A 25,840-nucleotide genomic window follows, 5' to 3' on the forward strand; every position below is an offset into this window, starting at 1 on the left:
TGGACATGCGAAGGCACTTCCCACCTTTGAAAGTTTGCAACTTTCAACTTTGAAATTTCCTATGTAGGGGACTTACTGTAAAATTACCTTGGCCATGGGGAAACTTCAAGACTTTCGTACCAACTAAAACAAACGAGCCATGGGAGGGGTAAGCTGAAGTGAATGGACTCGCTCACAGCACCGGTTCAGACGCATCCCATTATTTCCCAAGTTCAGTCCTGGAGGCAGTCACAGCACCTGGAGGAAGTCCGCGCCAGAGCCGGAAGAGCGGGGAATACAGCTAACAGCCGAGCGGGTGGAAAGCGAGGAGAGCCTGGGACAAACGCTCTCTGATAGGGAGCCATCAAACCAGGGTTCGGACAGTCTGGCTCCCCATAAAATTCCCCAGTTGATAATCTTGGGACGGGTTCACAACAACTCTAAAAAAGTAAACTCTCACCACACGCCTTCAGTTCCGAGCAACCCTGGCAACCACTAGCGATTTAAAACGGAAGAACGACCTTTGTCCCGCCCTCCCTGGGCCACCGGAGGCCCGGCGGGTTAGCTCGTTGGCCCAATCACCTCGGCGGGAACTCCGACCAACCAATAAGAGACAGGTAGGGGAGGGAGGGGCTGAAGGGGTGGCGAGCGCACGCGCAGCTGGGAGAGTGGCCCTAGCAGTGTGGCGGTGTGGGTGAGTTGGTTGCAGGTGGACTTGTATTGGCTCTGAGAATCCCGGAGTAGCCACTGCCGCTTTCTCCTGCCCTTAACATGTTTCTCACCCGGTCTGAGTACGACAGGTCTGTATGGCTGGGGGGAATGGGGTCAGGTAACGGGTGGGCGGATTCGGGGCCCGGTCTGGGCCTGGGTTCTGCCGTGTCATCGGGGCACCCCACGAACCCGAATTCTGGCCCAGCCGGGGGGTCTCCTCCCTTCCCCAGGCGTCCGCTGTGTTCCGCAGGCTAGATTTGCGCCCATCGGCCTCAGTTGTCCTACCGCTGAGTCACTGCTGGGTCCCAAGTCGTGCGGAAGCGTGAAGCTCCGCTTTGTGCTTCGGCAAGAAGGCTGATGGGGCCGGAACTCTGACCTTTAACCTGGGGAAGGCCAGGAGTCACCCTCTCTCCCCTCCTTTTTGTGCTGAGTATGACTGCCTTTTAAAAGATGTAAACGCGCTACCTGGGAGAAAAAGCAATTAGGGATCACTTAATGGGTTTGATGATTTCAGCTCCCTTTTCTTTCTAGGAGGACAGCCTCGTTTTCCGTTTCTTAGTTGTGGGAATAAAGCAGCTATTCCTTTGATTGAGATGTAGTAGGGCGTCCTGGGATGTTTAGTTTCTGCAGAGGATCGAAGGAAGTCTCAGCTTTGCCAAGATACAGTGTCTGGAGTCTGATTTTGTGGGAACTGGAATTTAGAGTGATTCTCAAGAGTTTTGTCATCATGCTGATTCAAATTGCCTTTTTGACTTTTTAAAAAGTTTAAGGGAAGTTGCTTTAAGTGTGTCGAAAACCAAACCTGTTTTTGAAATCAAAGCTGTGAAATTGTTGTATCTATTTAAAAGAAAAAACCTTTCAGAGCTTGGGAATGTTAATATTAAGTTGTATCTACTTATGCTGTAGACATTTTTACTTTCAGTTTCTGTTTTGATCAGTTACGATTCACATAGCTATTAAGTTGCTTAAAAATTTTGAGGCCAGGAAAGGCAGATGTTTTCTCTTTACTAGATGGCTTTGAGAACCTGCATTTCTTCTCGAGTATATGTTGAACGTGTTGAAAGTTTTATCACTTAGAACTGCTACTTCTAAAAAAAACTTTTTACTGACTCAGAAGATGTATGTGAGGCTTTAAAACTGACTTTTTCCTACCGTCTTATAAAGTGACTTTTGTTGGTCGGTATTTATTTTCTAGAACATTGAAGAGAATTGTCTTTGTGTGATAAAATTTTGAGTAAGGGTGTGTGTGATGGAAATTGTTGTCCTTATCAGAAAACCTTTGTTAAGGTTTTTGTGATCATTTACTTAACAGCTTTATTAACTTAACAGCTTTGTGTTACTCATTTTTGTATCTTCCTGCGTGCGTGCTGAGTCGCTTCACTCGTGTCCGACTGTTTGTGACCGCATGGACTGTAGCCCACCAGGCTCTTCTGTCCATGGATTCTCCAGGCAAGAATACTGGAGTGGGTTACCATTTCCTCTTTCATTGTATCTTCGTAGGAATGCCTAAAATATAGTCTGCTTAGCTAATATACTTAAATGCTTGCTGTGTACAAGGCACTGTTATAGTTGCTAATCATACAGCAGTGAACAAAAATCATGATCCTTGTTCTCATATGGGAGACTGTCCTTTAAAAACTACTTAATAGAATTTTCTGGTGGTCCAGTGGTTAGAATTCTGGGCTTTCACTGCTGAGGGCACAGGTTAGATCCCTGGTTGGGGAACAGATCCTGCAAGCTATGAGGTATGGCCAAAAAAACCCACCACTATTTACAACAGTAACTAGAGTATAAGTCAGAAATGTGTTCATGTCATTAGAGAAGCTGAAATCAACACTATGGGAGTTTTAATGACAGAGGTTGCATTTGATATTATAAGGGGATTATGGAAAACTTCAGAAGGAGTTGATATTTAAACTGAGTTTAGGAGTAAGAATTTAATAAATATGCACAGTAAGAGTCAATAGTTTTGAGGCAGAGAATATAAGATGAACAGAGGAGGGGCCATGGAAAAGCACAGTTCATGTTTGGGAAAGCTCTAGGCTTCTGGCACATATGATATAAATATGGGAATAGGGGGAGTTCGGAGAAAAACACTGGTGCTAGGTATTGGGTGGTTTTTAATTTGAAGTTGAAGGGTTTGGGTCTTATTTTGTGCCGTTAATTATCATTTTAAGTTACATAGTCATAATTGTATTTTATAGAAATTAATTGACTGGATTAGAGGAAAGAGTCAATACCTGTTAGATGGCTGTTATAGTTAGGTGAAAGGTAATGAGGGCATTGAGAATGGAAGGGAGAGTTGAGTTACTGTGGGGGAGGAACTGATTTAAATTGATATGACTTGGCATATGGTTAATATGGGAAAGGGCTTCCCAGGTGGCTCAGTGGTAAACAATCTGCCTGCCCATGCAGGAGCTGGAGGTTCATCCCTTGGTCGGGAAGATCCCTTGGAGGAGGAAATGGCAACCCACTCCAGTATTCTTGCCTGGAAAATCACACAGACAGAAAGGAGCCTGTTGGACTATAGTCCATGGGGTCGCAGAGTCCAACAGGACTGAAGAGACTGAGCACTCATGCACTAATATGGGAAAAGGGAAGGACTGAGTCAGATCATTCAGAACTTTCTAGCTTGGGAAACTGGGAGATGGGAGGTGTTTTAAAGTAAAAAAAATGAAGTAGGAATGGCAGCAGGTGAAGCTGGTTTCCAAAGGATGACTGGATATCAGATTGGAAAGTGTTAAGTGTTTGGTATTAATGTGATATCCATGTGGAAATGCTCAGAAGACATTCAGATTAACGAGGAAAGAGGTCAAACTGGCAATAGAGATTTGGAAGTAGTTAGTGCTTAGCTAACTACTGGAGAATCCCAGAGATGGCAGAGCCTGGTGGACTGCCGTCTATGGGGTTGCACAGAGTCGGACGCGACTGAAGTGACTTAGCAGCAGCAGCAGCAGTGCTTAGCATAGATGAAATAACCCAGGGAAAGTTTGGAAAGAGGACCAAGAGCAGAGCCCATATTAGAGAAGATATGGGAATACTTCACCAGGATGAAGTTTCCTGAATTAGAGCGAAAATACTGTATTCATATTCACAGAGTAATTTGGTGGCTCAGACGGTAAAGCGTCTGCCTATGTGGGAGATCTGAATTCGATCCCTGGGTCAGGAATATCCTCTAGAGAAGGAAATGGCAACCCACTCCAGTATTCTTGCCTGGAAAATCCCGTGGACGGAGGAGCTTGGTAGGCTACAGTCCATGGGGTTGCAAAGAGTCAGACACTACTGAGCTACTAAAGTTTCACTTCCATAATATGTGCCATTCAATACCAATTGTATTGTGACAGAAGCAGGGTAGGTTTTTTTTTTTTTTTCATTTGAGAGAAGAAAAGTTAGTAGGTGACACAACTAGAATTTAATCTCAGATCTTCTGCCCTAACTTCCCACTCAGTGATTTTTAAAAAACTGTTCTTTAGAATCATACATTTCCTTTTAAATGACCTTAGGGAAAGCACCTCTGGGGAAAATGAGAGGCTGAAATGGTGAGATTCTCCTTTGAGTCCTGATAGTTAGAAGCTTTGTCTCTGTAGTCAGATTGCCTAAATTCTCATTGCAGCTCTGCTTCTTATATGCTGAGTGACTGGGCAAATTACTCAGCCTCTTTGTGTCTCAGTTTCCTCTTTTCTAAAATAGTATCTGCTTTAGTTTACTTTATGGGATTGTTTGAGGATTAAGTGTGTTGTCATTTCTAGGATTATAACAGTGCTAGGAATATAGTAGACATGCAGTAAACATCAACCTTTATTATCTGTTTTATATTTGGGAGTTACACACACACACATATTTCTTTTAGGGGGAAAAAAGTTTTTGATAAAACAAATTTGAAAACACTGCTCTTTATCATGATAGTTACATGTTATAAACTCCAGATTCCATAAAGCAAGGAACACAACTATTTGCTTTTATTTGTTCAAATATTCTTAGTGTCCATCACATGCTGAAAGCTTGTATAGCTAAGACTATGCTGCCTCTTCTCCAAAAGAATTTCTAACAGACTGGAGCAAGGAAAGGTTGGGAATTGTTTAAGGGAGAAGAGCATTCTGGCATATAATTAGTATACTATATTGAGTGAATTAATCAGGTTAGGTTTTAGGAACCACACAGATCTGTCTGTTGTTCCGATAACAAAATTCATACAAATAAACAGAGAAATGTCCCTGTGGCTGATTTCTGCTAAAAAGAAATGTCAAATTCACCTAATGGAAAGAGGATAAGAATAAATGCACATTTTCTTAAGAATTGCCTGATAGTTTGGGGGCATGAATTTACCAAAGGGATTCCAAATTGATTCAGGCTTGAGGCAGAAAGTCACCTACTCTCATTTGATCAGTTTGAAGATACTCTGGGAGTGGGACAGAAGTGTTCTATATATAGGTTCCATTCTCTTGAAAAACTGTTAATGTACCAAAAAAATAGAAGATTGTTGTGGTTAAAAGAGAATAATGACAGTAATAATGCACATCTGAGCTAGATGTCAGGGAACTTGAGTTTAATGTCTCTACTTTTTTTTTGTTGTTTGCTTTTTTTCCTTTTCTCTGAAAATTTTATTACCTTTTTTTTTTTAAATTATAGGGGTGTGAATACTTTTTCTCCTGAAGGAAGATTATTTCAAGTCGAATATGCCATTGAGGCTATCAAGGTATAGTATCAAGTGGGGTAGTTTTTGAAATTTCATGTTTAATGCTTTGCTGGCAGAGCATTTGGAGTAAATGTATTTAAATAATTTCTTTAGAAAATGTTCTTTATCTCCCTTCAATCAATCACAGTTAACCATAAAAATATTTTAATTGAAGTATAGTTGATTTACAGTGTTGGACACAATTAACCATTTTCATAACAGATTCAGTCCCACTGCTTCACAGTTATGTAAGTAGCTTTTTCTTAGTGGGGTTGGAAGGACATGTTTGTGTTTGTAATGTTCTTTACTATAAAGAGAGGGGTATAGAATTCCTAAGTTAGCACCTGTGAGATATTTTGTCATCTTGAACAAATTATTTAACTGATCACCTGTATTCTTGTTGGTAAATTTGTCAATTTGTACTAGATATTTTTGGGACTGAATAAGAGATGTGTTATGTAATCTAACAACAAAATTGGATAGTTCAAACCAGTTTTCAAAAAATTAGTTAGAAAGTAAACTGTATACCGGAGAAGGCAGTGACATCCCACTCCAGTACTCTTGCCTGGAAAATCCCATGGATGAAGGAGCCTGGTAGGCTGCAGTCCATGGGGTCGCTAAGACTGAGCGACTTCACTTTCACTTTTCACTTTCATGCACTGAAGAAGGAAATGGCAACCCACTCCAGTGTTCTTGCCTGGAGAATCCCAGGGAGGGGGAGCATGGTGGGCTGCCGTCTATGGGGTTGCACAGAGTCGGACACGACTGAAGTGACTTAGCATAGCAAACTGTATACTGAAATTTAGTTATGTGGGATCTTCTCTTTGTTGGATTGTGGATAGTCTAAATTCTGATTTAAATCTAAATCAGGTCTAGGAGAATGAGGTCCAGGCATCAGTATTTTAAGAACTCCCTCCGTGATTCTAGTGTCTAGCAAGGGTTGAGAATTACTGATCTAGTCCAGCTCTTCACTGTTTCAATCACCTCTACATCCCCAAACAGGTTCTGTTTTTGTAGTTCTAGTGACAGAATGTTTTCTCACTAGATAGCTCATTCTGTTTGAAAATAGATCTTAATGGTTTAGAAATTTATCCTGTATTGAATCAAGAGTCTAGCTTCATGAAATTTTCTTCAATTGGCCCTAGTTTTACCCTTGAACCATACAGGATGTTTAAACCTCTTCTATAAGACAATTCCTCACATATTTGAAGAGAACTATTGTGTTTCCCTCTAAATTACCTCTTCTAAAAAGTGTGTATTGGGGGAAATGGTTGTATGACAGTCTGGAAAAGGGCAAAGCAGATTCTTAGTTGAAGATGTAGAAGTGAAGGTGGAAGCATTGTAATAGATAGTGGGCAGAAAATGATGGACCAGCTACCAGAGCTGTTTTTCTGTTCCCTCACAATATCGTTTTCTTCATAATTCTTTTTAAAAAAATTGCCTGATTTAGTATGTAAATATCAATAATTCATCCCCAAGGTCTCCAAGTTATGTATATCCTCTCAAAACACCCAGGCACATTAAGTATCCCATTAAAGATTCTTAAAGAAATCTTTGAGCCTCTGACCTGCTCCAGCCTGGACTGATTCTCTGGGCCTGCTGCATAGCTGTACATCTAGGATCTTCTGTTGTCATCTTCCTTTAACTCCCTCTTGCATTGTTTTATCATTTTATCCTTGAAATGGTATGATATAAATCAGGTTGTTTCTGGACTTTCTTTACTTAGCTTAGGATTTGGATTTCTCATGTCTGCTTCATTAAAGAATTAAGAATCCTTTAATTCTTCAAGGATTAAAACATTTTTTTTCTTTACATTTTTTTCCCCTTGAACTAGCTAGATTCTTTAGATACATTTTTTTGAACTGCAGATCTTGAATTAGTGGGCATTGGGTCAATTTAGCAGGTAGTAGGAGCATCTCTCTTTTTAAGTGGAATGGAGCAATGGATTTCAGGATGCCTTAGCCGTAGTGTTGGTGATTTCTTTTTTTTTTCATGAAACTTTGTTTCTATTTATTTCTTTGTATCTATTTGTACATTTTGTCGTGATGTAAAATATATTTCTTAATGTAGATTTGGATCGGAAAATTTGAAAACTCCTGCTGTAGAGAAAACCGCCTCTTCTAATGTCATGCCTGAAGGGTATTTTTGGCTACTCACTTCTGAGAGCTGTATAGGGGGAGAAGGCTGGGATTTGTAACATTAAGCTTGTCAATTTTTACTTAATCCCCTTGTTTTGACAGTAGTACTCCTGCCTTTGAACGTGCTTGGTGTCCTTCAATGTAGACACCCTCATTTTATGCTTTCCAGAGTCACCTGCAAGAGTGGGATTGGGGGGCATACTCTAGCTTTACAGTGTGGCGTAAAGGATCTGGAAATCTGTTTCTTAAGCACACACTGAACTAATCTTGTAATTTTTAGCTATTCCACTTCTATTCCCAGAGGTCCTTGTTGCCATCATTCCCTTTTTGAGCACCAGTAGTGGGGTGGTCCTGTGATATAAATCAGGTTGCTTCAGTACTTTCTTTACTTAGCTGAGGATTTGGGTTTCTTGTGTCTGCTAAGTAAATTATCACTTTCCCACCTTTTTTCTTGGAAATTTTGTTGTTTCTGTGGCTTTGCCTTTCTCTTTGTCCTAGTATATTTATCCTACCCGTGCTTAAGCCCTTTAATCTCCTATCCTCAGACTTGGGGAAGGAGTGGAGCTAAGGCACGTATTCAGTCTACACCTTTACTCAGAAGTAAGAGCATTCATTTTTTACATAAAATTCTTTGACAGTTCATTTCCTGTAGTTTTGCATGTACTGTGGATTAAGAAAATATACAATGAAAAGCAGGTATATACATTTAGTAACACTTCTAAATAATGTCATGGCAACCCACTCCAGTATTCTTGCCTGGACAACCCCATGGAGCCTGGCATGCTACCATCCATGGGGTTGCAAAAAGTTGGACATGACTTAGTGACTCAACAACAAAAAATAAGGTCATAACTTTGTACATTTGAAAAATAACACAGGAATACAGATATGTATGAGCTATGATCATTCAGTCTGCATGTGTGTTGAAAGCATGTTATGCACAATGATTCATGAAATTCATTTGAATACTTTGCGATAACAGACTCCAGGAATCTGATGCTCACACTGACAGTCATTGCTTTGTAGAACTAACTGAAAAAAATGATTACTTAGAGGAGTGAGCACATATAGTTCTGGGAGACTTTATGAATGATGGGGTGGGATTTGGATTAGAAAAGGGAAGAGTGTACTCCAGGGGTGACGGCATGGCAGAGGTGCAGATGCAGGGGATGACATGGCATGAGAAGATGGATTTGGCTGCAACGGGGGGATCTGGTTAGAGGACAATGCATTATAAAATTGGAAGAGAAAAGTATGATTAGGTTTTGAGAACTCTGGAAGCTTGCTTGGATTTTATGTTGTAGGCAGTATATGGAGACATTGGTTCTTCACAGAGAAGTATAATGAAAATAGCATATTATTGTATCAGTCAGACTATCCATGAACAATGCATTGGGAGAGAGATTAAAGATGGGGAGACTAAGTAGGAGGCTGTTGAAGTCATCTTGGCACATAAAACAGCTAACATCTGTTGCTCATTTATTATGTGAAGTTGCCATTTTAAGTATTTTATATATTAGTGTGTTTACCCTTCTTGATGTATAGAATTGTTACTATTATCCCCATTTTGCAGATATGAGATGAAGGGTGGGTGACTAGGATGGTGTTGTGCTGCTGGAGGGATGAAATCAAGCTATATTGTAGACTGCTAGTGACCTTGAGAGAGATTTTTATGTTGTTGTTGGTGTTTCTTTTTCTTTCTTTCCTTTTTTTTAATTTTTTTAAGTAAAGGACTTTTCTGGAGGTCACACAGATTTGAGGGATATCACTTTTTGGGATAATTCAGGGTAGCAGAGGTAAAAGGATACCAAGCCCAAAAGAAACATTACAGTTGTATTATTTCTCATCCACTATATTTAGGACTTTAGAACCTGCCCCTCTCCAAAAAATTGGCACTAGAGTTGATTGTTTTCCAGACATTTTGAAGACCTTATTGAACTTCCCCTTTACAAGCACAGAATTCTGTAAATCAATGATCTTGCCACTGACAGGAATAGTACATTATTTATTAGGGGACTCCTGTTCTCTCTGTGTACTAGATATGGCTGATTGAAGCTTCTATCCTGTGAAGATGTACAGCGAGATTTCTGGTGAGTAGGTGAGAATATTCTTTGACTTCTCCATGATAACCATAACCTATTTTTCTTTAGCTTGGTTCCACAGCCATCGGGATCCAGACATCAGAGGGTGTATGCCTAGCTGTGGAGAAGAGAATTACCTCTCCACTCATGGAGCCCAGCAGCATTGAGAAAATTGTAGAGATTGATGCTCACATAGGTAAGAAGTAGGGGAAGATTGATCTGTAGGATCTTGCTGAGTTCTTCAGTCTTCTTTGATGTTCCAAGGGAGGTTCATTAGGTGAACATTTTATTCCCTTGTTAGCTGTTGCTTTCCAGGCCATTGTGTATAATATTGGTAGTAGCAAGCAGTTGTAAGATTCACCTACTCCCAGAAGTTCCTTTCTCCCTCAAATTTGGCAAATGTGATGGTTATTGAAATATGTAAAAGTTGAATCATAGGCCAGCTCCCTATGATGGCTGAGTCTTCATGGATGTATAACATTAGGAGGCCACCTGGAGCAGAATTATCGTGTGGGAAGCTAGGGGTGTCCACTGAGAAAAGAGAAATTCTTAAATATCTTCAGAGTGACTAAGGTGCAGAGAGTATAAAGATAATAGACTTTGACCCAGATCACTACTCTTCCTCTGTTTTCAGATTTATCATTTTATTCTATCTCCCCCTGCCTTCCCTTCCTCCCCTTTTGGATCTCTGATAAATTCCCCTCCGGTAGCTTCTGGCATCATTGTAACATAATGAGTAGTTCTGCTTATTTATAGCATGGCATTTTAGTTGACTGCCCACATTTTCTTAACCTATCTAGTCATCTACTTAATGAAACATTGATAAAATAATTAATTGCTTAAAGATATCAGAACTAAATGCCATGATGATGAAGGAAGCTTGACATTGATAGATACAGAAACTGAGATTTATACTTTAAGGATTAGAACGTTGTGTCTATCTCAAGCCATCTCATCTACCTTTTGGAGGCAGGTCAGGGTCACTCCATTCAACAAACTGACAGTCTACTATGTGCCAGACTTTGTGCTAAACACCCGGGACACAGAAAAGAGAGAGACATAGACATAGTCCTTTGTGTTCTAGGAGCATGCAGTTTAATCACAGAGATAGACATGTAAATAAGTCAATGCAATTAAGTGATGCAGATATTAAGAAGGACTGTGGCATATGCTCAGTAGGAGTATAACTGGGGAAATACTTAGTTTTGCCTGGAGCCTGTGGTAGTGAGGCTTTCAGAACATAACTCCATAAAGGTGACACTTGAGCCGAGCTGAATTCTAAAGGATAAGGAGGTGTTTACCAAGTGAGTAAGTGTCTGGGTGTAGCAGGGGAGAGCTTTGTGATCAGAGGGTATAGAAAAGAGCAAACCTGTGATGGTGTAAAATATAAAATACCCTGGTACCGGCAATTTGGGATGACTGGGAGGTGGAACGTGGTAAGAAATGAGTCTGGGATCAAAGAGTGAAAGTCCTTTTTACCATACTAAAGAGCTTAACCTTGGTCCTTTTGCATTGACATCAAAGATTGTATGCATTGAGGTGATATGCTCAGATTAGGATTTTAGAAAAACCATTCTGACAGTAGTGTTGAAGTAGAGTGAACGGGACTGAAACTGAAGGCAGGGAGACCAGGTCAGAAAATTGTTTAACAGTCTAAATAAAGAGATGAGGAGGGCTTTAGCCAAGGAAGTGGCCAGGCATTGGCGAGGTAAGGATTAATACCAGACAGGCTAATCAGGTAGTGATCGATAGAATTTGGGGGTTTTGATTGGTTAAGAGAGCCAGAGAAGAAGATGGAGTCAAGAAGGGAAATGAGTTGAATCTGTGGTCTCTCCATGCAGATATATTAGGGGAGTCATTTGGCTTTATAGGTCTGAACTGTGGGAGTGAGACCTAGGCTGGAAATTTGGATTTGAGTCATGACATGTTAAGTAATAGCCATAATCTCGGCTTCCTGGGCCATCTCTACTATAACTAGTTGGTGTTTGGCCAGGAAGTGAGAAGATTTTTTATTTTACTTTAGGGTGTTACACTGTGTAGCTCATAGCGAGATAGTTATTTTTTAATTTTTTTTCCTTATTTTTCTATTAGAGTGTTTGTGCTTACATGGGCTACAAAGAGTGCTAAAGGAATGTTTGAGTATGTAAATGTGAAAATTCATGTTTGATTAGCTGTCCTTCTCTGTCTCCTCTCTTAATAGCTGAACTTCTGTGTCACTATGGATGGTTTTTGTTAGTGATATAATTATACTTGGGTTCAGTGCAGATACTTGCCCATTTAATCTCATGGGTATAATGCTGTGGGATTGCTGGTTGGCTGCTGTGGTTTCACTCCAAAATTTCAGTATTTCCTGAGTGGATGAAAGAGTTCTACAAGGATTCGGCTTACTGGGTCACTGTTGCTTTTACATTGCAGGTTGTGCCATGAGTGGGCTAATTGCTGATGCTAAGACTTTAATTGATAAAGCCAGAGTGGAGACACAGGTAAAATCAGCATCAACTCTCCTTTTTACCATGATGCTTGGGTTCCTTGTTTAGTGATGATACAACTGCCTGGGCTGTACTGCAGCTATGTGTGTTAATATCTGATGTAGCTCTTGGGAGTGATTTTGAGCAGAATCCCTGGTTGTAACTTTCTGAGGCCTGAAGTCTAGCCATCCAACCATTACAGCTCTAAGGAAGCCCTGGTAAATAGTGCTGACAGTCTCTTGCTTTTTCCTGATTTGCCTTATGTAAAGTAGGCATTGCACTGCATTTTGTTCCCTAATTGACTTTCTGTGGGAGCACCATAGCAGGAGGTAGAGGTAGCTAAAGGAGTTTTGCCCCACCTGCCCTTTGCTGCTAGGCTTGCAAATGACAGCTTTCCAGTGGTGAGTAATGATATATACCAGGTGATAAATGCTGCTTAGGAATACTGATTTTTTTTTTTTAACTGAGCTCTTGCTGCCTGCAGAGTAGACTGGTCAAAAAAAATACTTGATCGGTAAAAATTCTTTGTGCTTATTTGCAAGTTTGCTGTCAGTACTTATGTAAGAATAAGTCATTCAGTTGAAACTCCAGCAGAATAATAAAGTAGAATCTTTGAGGGAAAGTGGCACTCAGCTGTTAACTTTCACTTTGTGAAGAGACTAAATTTGGTTCTTTGAGGTGTTAGCTCTTTTTCAAGGGAGTGATCCTCTAGCCATCATTGCCCAGAGTCCTTTTGGTATAACTTTATTTCCAGAGCTATTCCTCTTCCTCTCATGCAGTCCCAAACATTTGAGTTTAGTGTTAAGGAAAACACCCGAGCTTGAGCCTTCAGTTTTCAACCACAGTTCAAAGGGATGTGTGTAGTGAGGTGGTGGGCTACTTTTAATGCCCTTCTTGTGAAAGGTAGACCACACATTGCTCTTCTTTTAGAACCATTGGTTCACCTACAATGAGACCATGACTGTGGAAAGTGTGACTCAGGCTGTGTCGAATCTGGCGCTCCAGTTTGGAGAAGAAGACGCAGACCCAGGTGCCATGGTGAGTGTGGTGATTGCGCCAAGCTGTCTTGCTGTCCTGTGGGACTTAGGATGTCTGTCCTCGGAGCATGTCTTTCCCTGGTCTTCTTGCCCTCTTACTTCACTGCTGTTCATCTTAGTATCTTCTGATTTGTGGTTCTAGTCCCGTCCCTTTGGAGTAGCACTGTTATTTGGAGGAGTTGATGAAAAAGGACCCCAACTGTAAGTACCATTTTGCCATTTTTCTCCTGATTCTTTTTCGGGAGACTTTTTATCATTTGGGATGGGACTGTTTGTTTATCAACTGAGAAAGATTATTATAGAGTTGTAAAAACGAAGGGCTTCTAATTCTATAAAGTTGAGTGATTCTGCGCTGCTTACACAAAGACAAATTTGGGGATTTTATGAAGAGCACCCCTATTGGAACCAGTGCTACTTCTGGAAAAAAAGGAGAAGTAACTTTGTTACTATAGTCAAGATATGTTTTAGAGCCTTGCTTTGGAATATTGATTTGATCTTTATCCTCAAATGGTATTTGGAAAGTCATACATAAGTGTCATATTTATATATACTGTACATATAAAGTATATTTATATGTACTTCTCTAAATCCCACAGGAAATTATTATTTGTTTTCTTAAACACTTTTTAAAAGATCTAATTTCTCCAGCCATGGAACATCTTTTGGATGTATGCCTTGGTATTTCCTGGCTGCAGGGCCAAGCATTTATATTTTTTTAGAGAGACGTTTGTAATGGAAAATATCACCATTCTTAAGCATTTTAATCCTCTTCTTTTTGGTGGTTTTGCAGGTTTCACATGGACCCATCTGGAACCTTTGTACAGTGTGATGCTCGAGCAATTGGCTCTGCTTCAGAGGGTGCCCAGAGCTCCTTGCAAGAAGTTTACCACAAGGTAATTAAGTATTCTCATGCCTTTATTATTATTTTTTAAATCAGGGTAGAATTTACATACAATAAAATGTACAGACCTAAGAGTTCAGTTCTATGAATTTTGATGATTGTATATACCCTGGTAATCACCACTTAAAATGTAGGACACTTCCATCAGCCCATCCCAAAATGCTTGCCTCCTCTCCAGTCAGTCTCTCCCTCCCTTTCAGCCACATATGCCATTGTAGATTAGTTTTGTCTGGCCTTTTTATAAATACAGCCATACAGTTTGTATTTTTGTGTCTGCGTTTTATTCAACATACTGTTTTTGAGATATGTTCATGTTCTTGAACATTTCAATAGTTTCTTTTTATTGATGAGTGATATACACCATGGTATAGATATACCACAATTTGCTTATCCTTTATCTTCACAGCTTTACTTAGCATTTTATATTGACTAGTCTGGCTCTTCAAGCAAGTGGGCTGTTTACCTTTGTGGGATGGGAAGACTTGGTTTTGGGTGACTCATTGTAGTGGCTGAAGACTGCCATACTTGTCATTCAGGTGGTTCATACAGGGATGCCTGCTTATAACAACCCTTCATAGTATTGCTTTTACATGTGCAGGAAATTAAGTATAAAATAGGGTAAGAAAAGAGCAGATTTTCTAAACCATTGGGCTACCTTCTAGATCATTTGGGGATTAGTCATAGGATATCACCAATATTTTCTTGTTTTTAAATTAAAAGACAAGGACTGGAGAATTTTAACTCTTTCTCCTTCAAAGATCACTTACTGTATTAAAGTTAGGAACTTTGTTCTGGTTCAGAAGAAGGCTTTTTTTCCTCTGAATAAGTGTACTCTACTTATATACCACTTACTTGAATTCTACAGATAATGCATTGTACTTACTAAGATGTTTGATTTATTAATATTTGCTGAATCATTTTTTCAGAAAGATGGGGGTTACTAGGGAGATCTGTGTAGGAAAGAGGAGTTATGTACAATTAATGGCTACTCTTGTTACCCTCTTTGTTTCAAGTCTATGACACTGAAAGAAGCCATCAAGTCTTCGCTCATAATCCTCAAACAAGTAATGGAGGAGAAGCTAAATGCAACTAACATAGAGGTACTTTTCTGTTTTATTAATTTTTATTCAGATATCATAGCTCTCATTGCTAAAGATTAAATAGATCAAGACAGTCACATTTTTATTTGCTCAGTTCCTAATAAATTATTGGTTTCCTTTGAGTAAGCAATTCTACTAAAGTAGTAATGGCAGAAGCCAAAGTTTGATGAGTTAAAGAAGAAAAGGGAGTGATGGAGGGGACAAAACAAGAATATGCTGCCTTCTCAAGAAGAAATTAATGTCAGCAGCAGCAGGCAGCATTAAAGAAAAGGATTTTTGTCTTTTTAAGGATACGGAAAGACTAGAAAATACTTTTTATAGTCTGAAAAGAAGCAAGAGAATAGAAAAAATGGTAAAAGAATTTAAAGCAGAAGTTAGTGATGGAAAATTTCTCGAGAAAGAAGACATGGTACAAATGAAGGAGTTCATTTTGGAAAGTAGAATTGATGCAGCATTATAGAGAATACCCATTATATGCCAGGTACTATGTATCAGTAGATGCCAGGGATACAGACACAGAAAGTCCAGTTCCAATTTAAGTGTTAATAGTATACTGTGTGATATAGAGGACATACAGATAATTACAGCTTGGGTTGATACTTCTGTGATAGCAATAAGAATGGTTTGACACAGTAACATATAACTTACACTGGGACATTAGGAAAGGTTATTGGAAGAAGTGATGTTTGGAAAAAGGGAGAAGAGAATGGTATTCTGGAAGAGGAAATAGCAGATGTAAAACATCATCGGGCATCAAAGGGAACCTTGAGGATTTTGTCTTATTGTTGGAATGTGAGATGTGTGTAAGATGGGGAGATGATAAGAGATGACACTGGAGAGACATGGACTAGATTCAGAATGCCGCAGTTTAGCATCCTAAGAGGAGACAGGAAGAAAGGAAGTAATGATAAGGTAAGTTCAGAAATGAATTGGGAGAGAGGGATTATATTTTCCTGGTGATTGTTAGATCACCTTCTGAGGGTGGGTGAATGCAGCAATGAAATTAAGAAGAATGGGAAATATTTGGAAAAGTGTTTTCAATAGGGAAGAGAGAAGACAGGGATGAGTAAAAGGATTGCTGAATCACATTAACATACTAGCTAAGGCTGGAATCACAAATTGTTGTAAAAAGTCAGGATAGTGGTTACCCTTGGAGGCATGGTGTGTATGTATGTTGTAATTCAGAAAAACTTTTAAAGGCCAACTGAGGCTGGAATCACAAATCAATAATTAAACTAGTCAGCACTTAACCAGGATACTTTTCAGCTCTACTCTTCATGGACTGAGAAAATGTATATTTGAATTAAACCTCTGAAGGAGGGTTGACCGGTTATGGGCAGAAGAATGGAGAGTATTGTTATCAGTCTGTCACCAGTAGAGCCTGGTTCTGTGGCGGCAGGGAAAGGGGCAAAATTGGATGCCAAGACAAGGGGCTGGCCTAAAGGTGGGATGGTCTGAGAAGAGTTGAGATGTGGGGGTTTGGGGGCATTTGGCTTGCTTGGATTCTTTACCACTGAGCCACCTGGAAAGCCCCTTATTTTCTCTAGAGAAATGTCTGTTCAAATCCTTTGCCCATTTTTAATGTGGGTTATTTGGTGTTTTATTGTTGAGTTATAGGCTCAGTGGGATATTCTTGATTCTGAAATGCATAATGCATTTAATAATAATTTATAAAAGTTCCTCCCTGCTTAAATTTGGATTGACATCCCCTTGAAAACTTTACCTTGGTTATTCCTTTGTCTTTCTCTTCCCATCACCAATTTTCAACCAAACCTATTAGAATAGGTATTTGTCCTCAGTTTCTCAATTATGTTTATAACTTTTGTTCAGTTATTAAGCCATGTCTGATTCTTCATGGACTGCAGCACGCCAGGCTTCCCTGTCTATCACTATCTCCAGAGTTTGCTTAAACTCATGTTCATTGAGACAGTGATGCTATCCAACCATCTCATCCTCTTTTACCCCCTTCTCCTCCTGCCCTCAATCTTTCCCAGCATCAGAGTCTTTTCCAATGAATCTTTCTTTAGAAAAACAAAAAAATTAAACTCACCTTTGTCAGCCTCTCTCTCTACCTAGTATCCTTTTTGAAAGATCAACTTTGTTGAGGTATAATGTACATGCCAAAATGGGGACCTATTTTAAGTTTACAGTTCAGTGAATTTTGACAAATGAATTACCCTTGTGTCTACCACCACAATAAAGATACAGAACATTTCTGTCATCCCTTATGCCCCTTTTTAGTTACTGATCTGCTTTTTGTCACTATAGGTTTGCTTTGCATCTTCTAGAATTTCTTATAAGTGGATCTACAGTGTGTATTCTTTTTGTGTCTCACTGCTTTCACTTAGCTTCATAATTTTGAGATTCAAGAGCCTGTTACATTTTATTGCTATTAATCATCTTTTTTAACCTTTAGTTGCTAGATGATGAATCTGTGTTCATCGTCCTCATTGCCTCACCTCTCATTTATTCCTCAATCACTGCCATTGGTTTCTGTTATTTTCGACACTGTCCCTTGCTAACATACTCCTCTTTATCAGATTTTATGGTCATTTTTAAGACTTACTATATGACTTTTTCTGAAGCAGACACCTCAAATTTTCGACACTTCTAAAACTTGTCATTTTTCCTGAAAACCATTTCCTCTTCTCATATTTCTAATCCTGGTTGATGACACCTCTAGTGTACCTGTCATTCACAGCAGAAACCTTGAAGACATTGACCTCCCTTTGTCTTCACTGATTTGTGCCTTTGCCTCCTTAAATAACTCATATCAGTGCCTCTTCTTCATCCCTTCTCCCAGGGCCTTCTCTTATTCAGTCTCTCATTTTTCTGCTGCCTTGTATATTCTCAGAGATTTCCTAACTAGTCTTCCTGCCTCTAGCCTTGCCCTCCTCGTTTTCATTCCATTTCCCCTGCTACTTCATTGTGCTACTGAAGTGGATTTTCTGAATTGCGTAGCTAATCTTGATTGTTCTCCACTTTTAAGAAGTCTTTTCTAGGGGGCTTCCCAGGTGGCTTAGTGGTAAAGAATCCATCTGCCAATGTGGGAGATGCAGAAGACACTGGTTCGATCCCTTGGTTGGGAAGATACCCTGGAGGAGGAAATGGCAACTCAATCCAGTATTCTTGCATGAAAAATCTCATGGACAGGAGCCTGAGGGCTACAGTCCATAGGGTCAAAAAGTGTTGGACATGACTGAGCACAGCACACACATATGGGCAGCCAGCTGCTAAAAAAAGTCTTTTGTGACTCTTTTTGTCTGCAAGATAAATTCCAAACTTCATTTCCTGTCACAATAATTCACTACCTCTTAAGGCATATGTTTAACCTGTTAGGTTAATTTTACCTGAAATTATCATTACATGCAATTAAAAATTGTTAATTTTACATGTAGGAGATACAGGAACACAGGTTTGATCCCTGGGTCAGGAAGATCCCCTGGAGAAGGGAATGGCAACCCACTCCAGTATGCTTGCCTGGAAATTTCCATGGATAGAGGAGCCTGGCAGGCTGCAGTCCATGGGGTCACAAAGAATCGGATGCAACTGAGCATACATTGGAAGGTTAAATAGCAAGTGTGCTGGTACCAGGGCTTCCCGGGTGGCTTGGTGGTAAAGAATCTGCATGCCAATGCAGGAGATGGCTTGGTGGTAAAGAATCTGCATGCCAATGCAGGAGATGCAGTTCGATCCCTGGGTCAGGAACATCCTCTGGAGGAGGAAATGGATATCCACTCTATTATTCTTGCTGGGATAATCCCATGGACAGAGGAGCCTGGGGGGCTACAGCCCATGGGATTGCAAAGAGTCAGACATAACTGAACACACATGCACAAGCAAGGAAAAAAAAACAATTTTACATGCAATTATCTTTAAAGCCTCACAGTAGCCCTATGGGATAGGTGTTCCTATTTCCATTTTACAGAGGAGGAAACTGCGTCTTTGAGAAGGTAGGACCTCACCCAGAGTAATAGCATTGGTAAATGGTGGGGTCAGGGTTTGAAACCAGGCCTTATTTGGGGATGTGTACTTTTAACCACTCTAATATACTGTGTCTCTGTGAGCTCTCACTCCTAGTACCTCTCCATTTCGTCTCATCTCGTATGCAACCTCTGCTCTAGCCATTCAGAATTACTTTCAGTTTTGCAAATACATCATCTTGTTTCATGCTTTTATGTATTTGCATATTCAGCCTTGCTTCTGCTACTTGAGATTGGTGTCCTTGAAGCCTTCCTGGACTCTCTAGATTACTCTTTTGTCCCTTTCTCTGTGTGCCAGGCTCTGTTACAACCCTTATCTGACATTAAAAGCATTTGGCCTCTATAACCCTTAGTGACAGACTTTATCTTTGGATCTCTAGTGCCTTGTACAACCGTAACTTGTACACAGGTGCTTAGCAGCTAATTATTGATCACATCACTAAAAGAAAATAACTCTTTTACCTGCCTCACAGAGGTTCTTTGAAAGTAAGATGAATAGAAAAGTAGCTTTCATATTCATTATGTAAATAAATGTATCATTATGTAAATGCAAGGGGTTATTTTTACTCATCTAGTGATGAGTACCTTCCTGAAGGCAGTATTTGGTTTAAGTCCTATTAGTATTGATTTGCAGCCTGGTTTTACAGGACTATTCTAATTCAGGATTACCCAGTTTCTGGTTTTTAGCCTCTGTAATGATTTAGGAGGACTAGCTTGTGAGCCATCGATGACTTGACAAAAAACTCTCTAGCCCCTCACTCTTCCTCTGGTTTATTGACTTTGTATCTTTCTGTCCTCATGTCCTTAAGAGAAGTGTTTATATATTTTAATTTCCTTGAAATAGAACTTATGGTCTATATGGACATCAGTAAATTATTTGACATATATTTTACAAATGTGTTTGGGACTCTTCTGACATTTCAGGTGCTTGGATAGATCTTTTAGGAGAATCTAGTGGAGACTGCAGGGTTTTTCTAATCTGTCCCCAGACTAGATCTTCAGGTGTTTTGAGATGTGCAGTCGTAGTCTTTTTCTAAATTTTACCTGTAGTTGAGGCAGAGTTCCATGTTCATACCATGGAACTGGATGGGCTGATTTTGGTAGTTTTCAAATTATACTAAATACCAGTAGTGAATATTACTCAAAAATGCCCTACTATGTTCAATTTTAAAGTTAAAAAATAAAATGTAAGGAAATGACATCTCAAACAAACACAAAAGCTGAAGGCAAAAATGAGGGGCAAAAATGCCCCTATTCCTCAGTATTGCCCTAGAACATGGGACTGTGTTGTCAGTAGAGATGCTGGGAAACCTGGGGGTTTGGTTAAATTTGAAACTAACCATCTTCTGTCCCTAGTCTTATATTGCTTAAATATATTATAACCTGGACTGCTGGATTTTACAAATACCTTGAGTCACGGCTGATTTCCTATTGTCAGTGTTAATGGGATCTTTTCATGGCCAGTCCTTTTAAAAAACAAAACAAACCTTTTTCTTACTAAGTTAGCATACAGACAATTTTATAGAAAATAGTACCCAACAATAATAGTTAAATTAAGTGGTGCTTATTAAAATGTTTTAAGCACTGTTGTAAGCATTTTACATAGATTGACACATAGTCAGACAAGACTTGGCAACTGAACAACAGCAGCAACGGTATGAGTTAGGTGCTGTTCTTATTATTACCTCCATTATACCGATATAAATTGAGGCACAGTGTGTCCAAGTATCCCAGGGTCACACACAAGCTCAACTTGCAAGTGTGTGAATATGCTTGTCTATTTCGGAATCTAACCTGTCTAAAGAAATCTTCAACAGAAAAACGTACTGACCCCAATTTACTGCTGCTTTTGTGATCCTTGTTGAAGTAATCTCAAGAAGTGACAATGACGCCAGGCATTTGGTTAACTATTATGTGGTTGGTTAACCTCAAAATAGAAAATTTGGTCAATAAGAGTTTTTATTTTGGAGTCAGAGAGCTATTTTAGGGACCTGCTGCTGGAAAGGCTATCCCTGGGACAGCAGATCCCTTAGTTCCTAATGAACAGCTGCATCACCAACAACTCCTGACCATGCGAGGACTAAAGCAAGGTAATTGAGCTCAGTTTATTAACCCTTCTCTGTTTTCTTTCCAGCTAGCCACAGTGCAGCCTGGCCAGAATTTCCACATGTTCACAAAGGAAGAACTTGAAGAGGTTATCAAGGACATTTAAGGAAGTGTGATCTGTAGAATTTCTTGGGGACAATTTCAGTTCTAGTTGCCCTTAACTTTTATTTCCAGCTCCAGTTCCTTGGGAAATCTCCAGTGTATGTGCATTTTTTTATGATGTCTGTACATAAAGGCAGTTCTGAAATAAAGAAAAATTTAAAATATTTGTTAATAGACTATTCTCTTCTAATGCAGTCTTGTGTATGAAATGCTTATATTAGGGGCAAAAAGGATAGTGGTAGTAACAGCCTTGTCCTACCAGAGTATTCTAAAATTGTTTTAGTGGCTCTCTACAACAGAATCAACTTATTATCAATTCCTTGGTGTTGACAGATGAACTTCCAACTAGTCCAACTCCTTCTCATGTGTAATAGATATTAATACCACTGTGAACACATTTCAGTTCTGTAGTTTTTCTTGACTAAATGGGTATTTTTGCTGCTTTCCTTATATGAAGAAGATGCTACTAACTGACCATCAAAAAGAACATGTTTTGAGGTCCTCCCCAAAACACTGATGGAATAAGCCAGCTACAATGTTCTACTAGTTCTTGTGCCTTAATAGACAATTTGGAATGAGTTTTTTTTTTTTTTTAATGAAGTCAATCACTATAAAAGAAATGAATTCATGATCTTGGTCTCACTGGCAATCAATTACAAATTAGTAAGTGGGTTAATTCAGAAGTAGTTTACATTAGACTTTGAAATATACTATGAATTTCCCCCATTAGAGCTGCCATTATGACTGGTTGAAATTATTTAAAGAATCAATCTATTGGAGCCTAAAAAATGTCCGTGTGAAGTAGGTATCTTATAACATCATACTTAACAGATGAAGAATCTAAGGATGTGTGACCACAGACACAAAAAATTAAACTCTTGGGACTTGAACACAGATTTTTCTGGTTTTAAATCATCAGCTCTTAATTTTTAAAGTGCCAGGTATGAGAAGCCTAGATACCTAGTGAGTAAGAGGGAAACTTCAATGAGATTTGAGAATATACTATCCACAGCATGATTAATCCATATCTTTGAGTAATGCAGAATTGATTGTGTATTGTTTTCATTAACATTTCTAGGAAATTTTACTCGACTTAAAATTCTGATTATTTGAATAGGCTGAATTCATATTAAATTCATACCTTTTTCCAGCAAAAAACGTGTGCTTATATACATTTGGAGACTGCAGTGATGGGAAACATTTGGGAAAAAAGCTTTGCTTGAGACATACACACGTAAAGAAAATAGGGAACTATAGGTATATTGTCACCAATGTTCTGGAGACAGTTCTAGTGATACATTAAATATAGCATAATCATGAGATTAGCTTCTCTCACATTCACTTCTTAAATACTAATAGAAAATGCCATTGAAAATAGCAAGGAGAGATAAGAAAGCCTTCCTCAGCGATCAATGCAAAGAAATAGAGGAAAACAACAGATTGGGAAAGACTAGAGATCTCTTCAAGAAAATTCAGAGATACCAAAGGAACATTTCATGCAAAGATAGGCTTGATAAAGGACAGAAATGGTATGGACCTAACAGAAGCAGAAGATATTAAGAAGAGGTGGCAAGAATACACAGAAGAACTGTACAAAAAAGATCTTCAGGACCCAGATAATCACGATGGTGTGATCACTCACCTAGAGCCAGACATCCTGGAATGTGAAGTCAAGTGGGCCTTAGAAAGCATCACTGAACAAAGCTAGTGGAGGTGATGGAATTCCAGTTGAGCTATTTCAAATCCTGAAAGATGATGCTGTGAAAGTGCTGCACTCACTATGCCAGCAAATCTGGAAAACTCAGCAGTGGCCACAGGACTGGAAAAGGTCAGTTTTTGTTCCAATCCCAAAGAAAGGCAATGCCAAAGAATGCTCAAACTACCGCACAATTGCACTCATCTCACATGCTAGTAAAGTAATGCTCAAAATTCTCCAAGCCAGGCTTCAGCAATACGTGAACCATGAACTTCCAGATGTTCAAGCTGGTTTTAGAAAAGGCAGAGGAACCAGAGATCAAATTGCCAACATCCGCTGGATCATCGAAAAAGCAAGAGAGTTCCAGAAAAACATCTATTTCTGCTTTATTGACTATACCAAAGCCTTTGACTGTGTGGATCACAATAAACTGTGGAAAATTCTGAAAGAGATGGGAATACCAGACCACCTGACCTGTCTCTTGAGAAACCTGTATGCAGGTCAGGAAGCAACAGTTAGAAATGGACATGGAACAACACACTGGTTCCCAATAGGAAAAGGAGTACGTCAAGGCTGTATATTGTCACCCTGCTTATTTAACTTATATGCAGAGTACATCATGAGAAACGCTGGGCTGGAAGAAACAAGCTGGAATAAAGATTGCCAGCAGAAATATCAATAACCTCAGATATGCAGATGACACCACCCTTATGGCAGAAAGTGAAGAAGAACTAAAGAGCCTCTTGATGAGAGTGAAAGAGGAGAGTGAAAAAGTTGGCTTAAAGCTCAACGTTCAGAAAACTAAGATTATGGCATCTGGTCCCATCACTTCATGGGAAATAGATGGGGAAACAGTGGAAACAGTGTCAGACTTTATTTTGGGGGGCTCCAAAATCACTGCTGACGGTGATTGCAGCCATGAAATTAAAAGACGCTTACTCCTTGGAAGGAAGGTTATGGCCAACCTAGATAGCATATTTAAAAGCAGAGACATTACTTTGCCAACAAAAGTACGTCTAGTCAAGGCTATGGTTTTTCCAGTGGTCATGTATGGATGTGAGAGTTGGACGGTGAAGAAAGCTGAGTGCCGCAGAATTGATGCTTTTAAACTGTGGTGTTGGAGAAGACTCTTGAGAGCCCCTTGGACTGCAAGGAGATCCAATCAATCCATCCTAAAGGAGATCAGTCCTGGGTGTTCATTGGAAGGACTGATGTTGAAGCTGAAACTCCAATACTTTGGCCACCTCATGCGAAGAGTTGACTCATTGGAAAAGACCCTAATGGTGGGAGGATTGGGGGCAGGAGGAGAAGGGGACGACAGAGGATGAGATGGTTGGATGGCATCACCGACTCGATGGACATGGGTTTGGGTAGACTCCAGGAGTTGGTGATGGACAGAGAGGCCTGGCGTGCTGCAGTTAATGGGGTCGCACAGTCGGACATGACTGAGCGACTGAACTGAACTGAATATTTATTGAGATTTAGCAAATTTGAGTACTAAAAATATAGTAAGGTGTTAGGCATTGAGCTGTGGTGGAGGTATGGTCTGTGCTCCCATGAAGCTTCTAGTAGGGAGAACTAGACAATAAATACCCATTTAACTCAGTGTAGATTAATTCCGCAATGGACTAAACATGCTTTAGGGAGAGGTGAAGTTGTGTCTTGGAATCATGTATATTATGTAGGGAAGAAAAAAATACTAAGGAATAAAGTAGCTCTCAGCTTCAGCTTACACTGTACAGGTGAAATAAAATTCATTCCCTCTGTAATCCCAATTACAGAATTATTGAAAGAGATCGACTGCAGTTTTCTGCAGAATTTTAAAATTTCCTTTAAGGTGTTTTGTGTCTGTTTAAATAGAAGAGACATAATCTTATTAACAAAAACAATGGTTGTGTGATGTGTACCTGCTTTCAATTCATCTTTCTGCTATAGGATTTATCTTGGAGAATAGTATGGTTTTAGTAATAGGATAAATTTACATATTTTAGTCTTGCAAGTAAGGTAAGATCTTAGGTGTGGTATTTCACAAAGGAGATCTGACAATGCAACTTTTGTATTTAGTGCCTGTGTCATTAGATGAAAGTGAAATACTGAAATAATTCATTCACTCACACACTGAGTACCATATGGCAGGTACCATGTCCCCAGCAGCTAGTACAGTTTGAAGAAGGCAACATATTCTGTAAGCATATAATGAAAACTAAAAGCAATATATTAAGTAACTGCAACAATTTAATGAGTTAAATAGTGGGGGTATTTAGTAATTTCTCCAGGAGATGGCACTGTTGAGTTGGCTTTTTTCTTTACGGAGAAAGACAATAGACCATTCATGTATTGGCCCAAACAAAGAAATATTCCTGTATAGCCGGTCTTCTCTCTCCAGCTAATCACATGCTACTGGAACTGACTGTCTTGTGATCTACTCCCCAGTTGGCATAGACTAAAAAATAATCTGTATTTTAAAAATCTGACACATTGTAGTTAATGGAAAAGAACAAATTGTTCACCAGTTTTCATGGAGCTTTATCTTGTCAGTTCAGTAGCTGAGAACTTGGAAGACTATTCCAGTGATTTTAACTTTCAAAATTATGTTTTCACTTGTCACATCTTACTATGGTTGTTCTGGCAAAATGTAAATTTGTAAACATTAAAAACAGTAAATTTTTGTTTGCAAATTAACGTGACTAGAGGATTTTAATGTAACACTTGGGTTGGGGGCACTGCACCATTCATTTTGCTCTACAATAAATAAATTATCATTTGGGTTTACCTGCAGTAATTGGAGAAGGTAATGGCAACCCACTCCAGTACTCTTGCCTGGAAAATCCCACGGACAGAGGAGCCTGGTAGGCTGCAGTCC

The 25,840-nt window shown here is 39.4% G+C and overlaps 1 protein-coding gene across 3 annotated transcripts; it reads left to right on the plus strand.

The window, feature by feature from the left end:
* Positions 1 to 255: 255 nt before the first annotated feature.
* On the plus strand, positions 256 to 21,436 carry PSMA5 (proteasome 20S subunit alpha 5). Of its 3 annotated transcripts, none has more exons than XM_081487122.1 (9): positions 256 to 596; positions 5,320 to 5,386; positions 9,654 to 9,780; positions 12,000 to 12,067; positions 12,983 to 13,090; positions 13,232 to 13,290; positions 13,880 to 13,982; positions 15,004 to 15,090; positions 21,208 to 21,436. In XM_081487122.1, exons 3-9 carry the CDS (start codon positions 9,732 to 9,734, stop codon positions 21,283 to 21,285), a joined length of 552 nt encoding a protein of 183 aa, XP_081343248.1. In that variant the 5' UTR covers positions 256 to 596; positions 5,320 to 5,386; positions 9,654 to 9,731; the 3' UTR covers positions 21,286 to 21,436. The 3 variants fall into 3 exon arrangements, with proteins under 3 accessions (XP_081343248.1, XP_081343247.1, XP_081343246.1); XM_081487121.1 differs by lacking the exon at positions 256 to 596 and adding an exon at positions 643 to 783; XM_081487120.1 differs by lacking the exon at positions 256 to 596 and adding an exon at positions 643 to 779.
* Positions 21,437 to 25,840: the final 4,404 nt, after the last annotated feature.

The sequence above is a fragment of the Giraffa tippelskirchi genome, chromosome 5, assembly GCF_054371585.1.
Source record: "Giraffa tippelskirchi isolate mGirTip1 chromosome 5, T2T-mGirTip1v1.2.pri, whole genome shotgun sequence".
Lineage (NCBI taxonomy): Eukaryota > Metazoa > Chordata > Mammalia > Artiodactyla > Giraffidae > Giraffa > Giraffa tippelskirchi.